At 39.8% G+C, this 9,269-nt stretch overlaps 2 protein-coding genes across 2 annotated transcripts; one reads left to right on the forward strand and one right to left on the reverse strand.

The window, feature by feature from the left end:
* Window positions 1-1,161: 1,161 nt before the first annotated feature.
* Window positions 1,162-3,095, reverse strand: LOC105550679 (beta-defensin 105A). Its single transcript, XM_011995657.1, has 3 exons — window positions 2,974-3,095; window positions 2,588-2,633; window positions 1,162-1,324 (listed from the first exon to the last, which is right to left on the reverse strand). Exons 1-3 carry the CDS (start codon window positions 3,041-3,043, stop codon window positions 1,204-1,206), a joined length of 237 nt encoding a protein of 78 aa, XP_011851047.1. The 5' UTR covers window positions 3,044-3,095; the 3' UTR covers window positions 1,162-1,203.
* A 2,495-nt stretch (window positions 3,096-5,590) lies between these two features.
* Window positions 5,591-8,901, forward strand: LOC105550680 (beta-defensin 106A). The gene is made up of 2 exons (XM_011995658.1): window positions 5,591-5,651; window positions 8,653-8,901. Exons 1-2 carry the CDS (start codon window positions 5,603-5,605, stop codon window positions 8,799-8,801), a joined length of 198 nt encoding a protein of 65 aa, XP_011851048.1. The 5' UTR covers window positions 5,591-5,602; the 3' UTR covers window positions 8,802-8,901.
* Window positions 8,902-9,269: the final 368 nt, after the last annotated feature.

Here is a 9,269-nt window from a genome sequence, read left to right on the forward strand (position 1 = left end):
TCCTAGGAGACACTTACATTGACCAAAACCAGCCAGAAGTCAGGAAGCCTAGAAAATGTAGTTTGCATTTAACAGTTCCCATTTTACTCAGCAACGCAGAAAAAAACAAGGAACAGATTTGAGCACAAAGAGACAAATAATAGGCCCAAATGTTAAACAAAACATTGTTTAGTCTCATCCGTTAAAACTAAGTAACCAAGTTCAAATCACTGGTCATAGGGCTGGTAATTTTGACCTTTATTTTGTGAAGCTGGATTTTATTTCACAAGGCAAAAGTTATACAGTCAACCATTTATGTACATTCTGTGTTGAACATTTTCAGTTAATCTCTAATCATTTTCTTTCACAGGTAAATACACCATAAGTACTAGAATCAATGAATGACAGTATTTAGGCAAACCAAGAAACAATGTGAATATAAAACTAATGTATTTGATAGAGTTATTACTCCATTGACATAGTTAGTACATGCAGATGGATACACAGAACGAGACAGCAATGTGCACACCAGTTACTGGATCCTAGCTGTGGCTCTGAAGAACTGACAGCCTCTTGAGCCTCAATATTTTCAAATATAAATAGGAGTAATAAAACCTACCTCGTAAGGTAATCATGAGTCATATGAGAGAAGTATGGAAAATATTTCATAAATTATAAGGTACTCTACAAATACATAGTAGTGGTATCTGACTGAGCAGATACTAGGTACACGTTTTTTTTAAAGGTCATCTCGCCCAGCGTGGTGGCTTATGCCTATAATCCCAGCACTTTGGGAGGCCAAGGCGGGCAGATGCCCTAAGGTCAGGAGATCGAGACCAGCCTTGCCAACATGGTGAAACCCCGTGTCTAGTAAAAATAGAAAAATTAGCAGGGCATGGCAGCATAAGCCTGTAGTCCCAGCTACTTGGGAGGCTGAAGCAGGAGAATCGCTTGAACCCGGGAGGTAGAGCTTGCAGTGAGCCAAGATCGAGCCACTGCACTCCAGCCTGGGTGACAGAGTGAGACTCTATCTCAAAAAAAAAAGAAAAAAAAGTCGTCTTTTAAAAATAAGCAATAAAATAAAAATAAAACAAAGAGAGAAAGAAATGAGGCTGATTCTGAGACTCACTGACTGTGAGATGTGGATAAACCACATGACTTCTGTTGAACGTCTTTGACTCTCCAGGCCTGCCTGTACGGCCATCGGTGTGCCGGTCCGATTTGTCACATCCTCTGTCTGCAGCAGAGGAAGTTCAGCCTGCAGCTTCCATCGGGTTTCTCGTTCTCCAGGCACTCCTTCCTGCATTTCCCCCGACCCAGCTTGCACGACTCGCAGACAGCAAACCTCCCTGTGCCAAGAAACAGCTGCTGACGGAGCTTTCCAGGAAATGTCTAGAAATGGGGAACATGTGAAACACCACCAAAAAAAGGGAGAGTTCGTATGTATGATTACAAGGAATATTTTCAAGAAGGAGCCCAGAGTTTTCAAAAAGAGCTCCTGCCTTTTGCAGGAGGGAGTTGGGGAGAGTTAGTTTTTAAGCAACAGATCATCACAATTCCTACTCTCCAAGTGTTTGTCATCTTGCAGGGATCAAAAGTAAACCACAGGCAGACAAAGAGACACACGTAGTACAGAACTATAAAAATACATACCTGATATGACTGTGGAGTTTGCTAGACAAAAATGGGAGGGGTACATTGTGGTTTTGAAAAAATCCTCGAAGATGAAGTTAAGAAACTTAGGTTCAACTCTTGTTTGGGCCTAGTAATCGCCAGGTTCTTAAGGTCCACATTCTCATTTGTCCAGTGGCCATTCGAGAAGCACCTGACTACATTTTAAAATCTGTTTAGGGATCAAATGGAATATTATATGCAAATATTTTTGTTATAATAATACCTACCACACAGGAGTGTTTTGAGGATTACATGACAAACTCCGTGAAAAGTTTTTAACAGGATGCCTAGTACAGAGCAAACACTCAAGTACTAGTAGCAACCTTAATATTTCTCACTTTGAAATTCTGTCTAAAACCTTTTCAACTTTGTCTGCAATATTTCTTTTAGTTTTGTTTACAATGTGCTTTCTTTCGGTATAAGATGACTTCAAAGAAAAAGAAAAGATCTGGGGGCTATTCGTTATGAATAGTTTTTCTGCAGTGGTGCTGAGTTTTCATTGAAGCAACCTCACTCTTTAATTTCAGCTTCCGTCAACTAACCTCATGCATTTGTGACATATATTATTACCAGACTTAGAAGCAGAGCTTGCAGGAGATGGGCAGGCGTGTTCACAGAGCAGTGCTAATTGGCTGGTACAAGACTAAATCTAAGAACTTGGTTTAGTGAACACCAACAGCTAGTGGGAAAAACCACTGAGTCCAAATCTCTATGGCCAAATTACAGTCCAGTCACAAAGATATTTTTCTATGAAATCAAAAATATCCAAATATTATCCTTGGAACAAGAAAAAGAGAAGAAGACAAGTTAGTGAACTGGGTTTTCAGACAATTCTGTTTCCACCACTATCTCTGTCCCCTCTTTGTCTCCAGACATCAGAGAGAGCTAACAGAGCCAGAGTTCCTAAAAAATAATTATATAGAAGATATTTAACTTACCTGATGGAAATGGCTCGGAAAACTCAAGTCCTGCCTGGCACCCTAAATTCAAAACAAAATACATTTTGAAGATTAAAATCAACACAGGAATTAACACTGTATAAAACATTCCCAACTCCACGTGTGACATGGTATATCAGGAGGCAGCAGATCACAGAGTTGCAATCTTTATTCTATTTCTCAAGGCCAGCATTCCAGGTAACCAGCAAAAACAACTCACAAAAAATACATACTATATGCAGTTTGCTCCTAGAAAATGTCACTGTAGGTCTAAGAAATTCCCATGACAGGCACCATGAGAGCTTGACCATTAAGGTCAAACATCGAAGAATCATCAGGCTTTATAATCTGCCCAATTGAAATCCCATCCATTTTTATTTACCTGATGGCTGTTGAACCAAAATGAAGAACACGGCAAATACAAAATAAAATGTCTTCCTGATCAGGGCCATCTTTTAGGGAAGACTCTTCAGAATAGAGATTGGGATTTCCTTGAGAAGACCCAAATGAGAGGCTCATTTTTATTTAAAAGTAATGAGGAGATGCTCTTGATCAGTGAAGCGAATCAATAAAAGCACAATTATATGCTCCATTTCCCAGGATCAAGGGATGATATCATGGATAATAACCCTTGGCATCCAGGAAGTCTTTTATTTTGGGGAGCCTAACTGGTGTAGTGGAAAGAACACCAGGCTAGAAGTTGAAAGAGCAGAGGCCATGCTAGTTTCTGCCATACTAATGCAGGGGCTGGAAGCTAGTGACTCCTTTCGTCTGTTCCAGCTTCTGTTTTCTGGGAGAAGATAAGAACCCACTCACAAATTCTGCTTGCCTCTCAAGGTTTTGTAAGAATCTAGTATGGTTATAACGCAGAAGTGTTTTGAACATGTGGAATGCTTAGAAGGAGGCCTGGTACCGTGTAAGAACTCAGTAAATGTGAACTCTCACTTTTCTAGCTTTCATTTTTATTGTCTACAAGTATCCCAGGGAGAAAAGGAGGGGTAGCAATCATTTTGTCCAGTTAGTTCTGAGTCCCCTTTCCTGTAAGATACCACTTCACACACCAAAGCCATAATTACTGCATATTTTAAATTCATTAAGGAAATGGGTATTGGCCCAGATGTGTGGCTTATGTCTATTATCATAGCTTTTGGGGAGGCTAAGGCAGGTGGATTGCTTGAGACCAGGAGTTCTGAGACCAGCCAGAGCAACACAGTGAGACCTTGTCTCCACAAAAATAAATAAATAAATAAATAAATAAATAAATAAATAAATGTTTTTAATTCGCTAGGCACAGTGGTATGTACCTGGAGTCACAGCTACTTGGGAGGCTGATGTGGGAGGATCGCCTGAGCCAGCAGTTTAAGGCTGCAGTGAGCCATAAGCATGCCACTGCACTCCAGCCTGGGCAACGGAGCGAGATCCTGTTTCAAAACAACAACAACAACAATAACAACAACAAACACCAAAAAAACACACAAAAAAAGTGGAATGAAAAGCAAGATTTATACCATCTTCCCCTCAAAAAAGTTCTGCTTATTCCTACCCTGTTGCCTATATTTACGTGATGTTCTGTTCTTCATTTCTGTAATGTAAAGTAGAAAAATTTTAAAATATAGACTACAAAGTATACGACTTACAAAGTATATGACCTTGGATAGGTTGCTTAATTTGATGAACCTCAAGTTTCCTAACCCTTAAAATGAATATATAATTATGGTACTTAGTCACAGAGCATTTAAGAGGCTTGCTGAGATAAGGTATATAAAGTACTTAGCAGAGTTCCTGGCTACTATCACTAGTACTACCTGCACATTTCTCTCTATTCAGCCTTGAACCGAAGTTTTCTGTAAACGCTTTTTCAAGTTCATTAATTCACCATGAACCTTTTCTGACCTATGCAGGAAGGCACTCATTTTTATGTTGCTGCTGTGACTTGCAAACAATTCAGATTCAGAATCCAAGCTAATGCCTGTATACATAGGGGATAAGGCCAAGTCTCCGGGCTTCCAACTTTTAGGCATTTTGTATAGCCTGCATCAGGACCAACCTCCTAGGTAAATGCCCAGTGCAGTCACAGCTCTCTGCCTTAACTTGGGGTTTAATGCTCTGCAGTCACTGTTTTGAAAGTCTTAATAACTTTACCTTTGAATATATGCATTGTAAATAAGTCTGATGGGACAGTGGAGCATGCTCTGGGACTTTGGAAGCATGGCTTATGTGCACTCCAGACTACCTTTCCCTTTTCACCTTCCTGGGAGTATTCTTAGCCACTCGTCCCTCACTCTTGGCACCCTGGGCCCCACCTGGCCTCCCCCTTACTATCCTCTTCCAGCAACCATCCACCCCACAGCGGCCTGGCTGTGAATATGCAAAGGACTGGAGTTGAGTGTCTAAGCCCTGAGTGTCTAGGGCAAGGCATGATGGTTACCAGCCCCTTGCTGTGCCAACGGTGCCATGATACAGGTGGGCAGCATGGCAGGACCCAGCACAAAAAGCGTGCAGCATACAGCAAGACTCAAATTTTTTAACAAATCTATGCTTAGGTCAAGCCCTTTGCCAAGTTTGCAAAGCTCAAAAAGACTGAATCGGGAATTCAGATTCCACCTCACTATGGTTCATCAGCCCTTAACTGAAGCATTGAGATATTGCATAATTACTCTCATTTTACATATGAGTAAACCAAAAGCTGTTCAGAAGCACAGCCAGGATGAGAAATCAAACTGCTGGACTCCAGATTTTTTTACTTTTTCTGTGTCTGCCTTACTCTGTCCTCCCTTCATCCCCACTTTCCTTCTTGAAAACTTTCCAGAATCAGAAAAAATGATGAGCTGTAGACTGAGTGACACCCACTGAGGTTGGCTGGGCTCTGCGCAGCAGAGCATGAAAATCTTCTCGTTTCTGATAAGCCTCACTGATCAAGATGTTACTTGGTCTGGAGAAATGTATAAATGCGTATGTTTGCTGCTCTTTCCTCATGGACACGGCGCTGATCTCTCAAGACGCTCCCAGTCATGAGGACTTTCCTCTTTCTCTTTGTTGTGCTCTTCTTTCTGACCCCAGGTAAAATGGGCATCTTTACAGGGAAGGTGATCGGAGGCGGTGTCCCAGAGAGAGGGTTCCCTTCAGTGAACGCCTGGGTGTGATCAACCCATCTACTACAAGAGGTGATATCCCCCAACGCCTCTTCTGTAATTCCTTTGCATTTTACATTCTTATCTAGGAGGGGCTGTCACAGGTTTGAAAGAGTATAGGAAGGCCAGGAAACATGTCTTTGGGCATCCAGTCTCATGCTCACTAACAAAAACAAAAATTGAAAAAAAATTAAAAACAAGGATAGTAGTCTATGAACCTTTTAAAATATAGTTATGGTAGAGATTGAGACAGGTAAGGAGGAGAGAGAGGTAAGGATCTGAGCTTAGAGACACCTATGCATGCATGCCAGTCATGGCAACAGGTAAAGCAGCATAACTTGGACTGCCATTTCTTAATCACATATCATCAAGCCACGTACTGTGATGAGAGTTTCACATAAAATGCATCTAGTCTTCCAATGCCAGTGCCTTTAAGGAAAACTCTATCCTACCTCTAATTTAATGGCAGTTAGAGAAAATCTTTTTGGGTTTGAAGGTCCATTTTACAAATTTTATTACAGATGCAGAAATTGTGCCTCAGATGGGCTGCTTCTCAGAGTCATATAGATAACCAAAACAAAGCCAGGGCAGGAGCCCAACTGTCTTGCCACAGTAAGAGGCATTAAAGACGCCCTTCCCATATCAAAACTCTCTTCACTTTCTCCTGCTCCTGGGAATCTCCGATGGCTCCAATTGTATCCTCTCCAAAATGAAGGCGTAAGACTAGGCTCATGTGAGCCTCCAGAGACTTAAAGAAAGGGATTCTCAGAGCCCACAGTAAGTCCCAATTTGTGCCAGATGCCAGTGATATACGATCCCATGTGTAATGCTCAACTTTTCACATCAGCTGCTCATAGCTCTGGTCTGTTTTGTGACAAGCCTGTGAGAGGAGATTCTGTGTCAGGACACGAGGATATAGGACCCACAGTGACCTATGCTGTGTTCAGGCCACTGGCTTTGATGTGCACGTTGGAAACTGGCCAGAGGTATCTTTTTCAGGTCACTCATACTTATTATATAATTAGTCAAAAAAAGATGTTTATAACTATAAAATTATCTATTAGATAATACTATAATTATAAAATTATAGATAATTATTTACTATAATTATTATATAATTATAGATTCTTATATCTATCATTACTTAACACTTGTTATATAATTATTAGATAACCTAATAATTATCTATTAGATATACTATAGTATAATACTATACTATAATCGAATTTAGAGAAAATCTTCTTGGTTTAGTATAGTATTGTAGTATAGCATAGTATATACTATAATTATTTACTAGTATTATAATATGGTATTATACTATAATATTATTATAGTATAGTATAGTATAATATAGTATAATGTAATATTATAGTATAATATTATACTAGTATTATATACTATATAGTATTATACTAGTATATATACTATATATATATATATTTTTTTTTTTTTTGAGACTCTGTTGCCTGGGCTGGAGTGCAGTGGCACAATCTTGGCTCACTGCACTGCAACCTCTGCCTCCCAGGTTCACGCAATTCTCCTGCCTCAGCCTCCTGAGTAGCTGGGATTACAGGCACATGCCACCATGCCCGGCTAATTTTTTGTAATTTTAGTAGAGATGGGATTTCACCATGTTGGTCAGGCTGGTCTCGAACTCCTGACCTTGTGATCCACCCGCCTCAGTCTCCCAAAGTGCTGGGATTACAAGTGTGAGCCACTGCACCCGGCCAGATACTATATTATACTACTATATTATTGCTAGTAGTAGTATATACTAATATATAGTATAGTATATATACAAGTATAATACTATAGTATACACTTTTATACTAGTATATGCCATAATACTAGTATTTTTATAGTATATATTAAGCTATACTATAATACTATACTAAACCAAAAGATTTTATCTGAATACCACACTGTAGTCTATAGTATAGTATATTAGTATCTGCCTTACAGTAGGGCAGAGAGAACATAGACCCCTGGCAGTGAGAGCCAGAGTTCATCGAGCTTTGAAATAGTGGAGTATTTTCACTTATGAACTGATGTGCTCATCCTGGATAATGCTGGCACTAATCCATCTGGCTGTAAGTTTTACGTAGATGTGAATTAGGCACCTTTATATGTTGACATTAAATATATGTACATTATAGTATAGACATTAAATGCAATCTCTGTACATCTGATGCCTTCATTATGTATACACAAATTGGGCAACTCTAAAATGTTGATCCTGGTAAGACGTGCTGTCTGTCCTTAACTTGAAGCAGGTTGCTCTTGAGACTGCTACTGATAAAGCCCTAAGGTGGGAATTGGAATTCTATGCAAACTGAACAGAGAAAATCTTAGAAAAGCATTCCGAACATGCTGCACCCTCCTTCTCTAAAGCACAAGTTTTCCACAGTCGATGCTTTGGTGGAATATGGAGGAGAAATCAGGCTGAGCCTTCCAAGCAAGTTTCTATGTAGCACAGTAAACTCATTTTCTTTTTGTATCTTTATCCCTTCCTTTGCTCTGGTCTGGAGTTATCTCCTCAGTCTCAGCTCCTGCTCTACTCTCACCAGGTAGCAGCCTCTAGGAGTGCACCGGGAAAAGGAGCCACCTCTGCGAGTGTTTATGGGAACCAGTTGATAATTATCCCCAACAGATTTCGATCATAGAACCATAGCTTAGGTTTCCCAAAGCTCCTACACAGCTTGGTCTCAAATGCTGAAAGACAAATGTGTTCTTTCTGGTATTTTACCCTGTGTGACTACAAGACTGAAATATCAGATAAAAATCAGGTCCCCTACCATCTCATCTACCAGTAGAATATGGCACTATGACAGCTTGTGAAAAAATCTTCACCAACTAGTCATACAACTGTATCTGGTAAACACACATGTCTGAAAAGGGAATTAATCCAAATGGCTCCTTCCCTCGTGTAGCCAAGAATGCATTTTTTGATGAGAAATGCGACAAACTTAGAGGGACATGCAAGAACAATTGTGAGAAAAATGAAGAACTTACTTCTTTCTGCCAGAAGTCTCTGAAATGCTGTCGGACCATCCAGACATGTGAGAACACTACAGATTGATGCAGAAGATTTAGGTTTCCAGAGACACATACATAACCTAGCTTCATTTTACTCTTGCCTCTACTGTAAGCAGACACTTTAATAAATATAAATGACTGTCTTTGCCTAGTTTGTCAAGTGTTTCATTTAGAAAGAAGAACAACACTGCCTGACCTTGATGCTCCCTCCATCCTGGTTTTTCTATCATTCTGGGATAAAGAAATTGTCCCAAAGCCATATGATATTTTCCTTAAAAGAGGACTAGAAGAGACTAGAAATCAACAAATCTCTAGCCTGTACTCAGTCAATTGGGCCTTACTAACCTATTGAGATGAAAGAAGTAAACAAAGTAAAGAAAAAAAAGGGAGAAAGTGAGGTAGAAAGAAGATGAACAGGTAATGCGCACACTTTCAAAAAATTTTTACCATCGTGCCGTATGCCCACATAGATGAGCACACATTTACATGAATAGCTACATGAACGACAAAT

The sequence above is a fragment of the Mandrillus leucophaeus genome, unplaced genomic scaffold, assembly GCF_000951045.1.
Source record: "Mandrillus leucophaeus isolate KB7577 unplaced genomic scaffold, Mleu.le_1.0 Scaffold495, whole genome shotgun sequence".
Classification (NCBI taxonomy): domain Eukaryota; kingdom Metazoa; phylum Chordata; class Mammalia; order Primates; family Cercopithecidae; genus Mandrillus; species Mandrillus leucophaeus.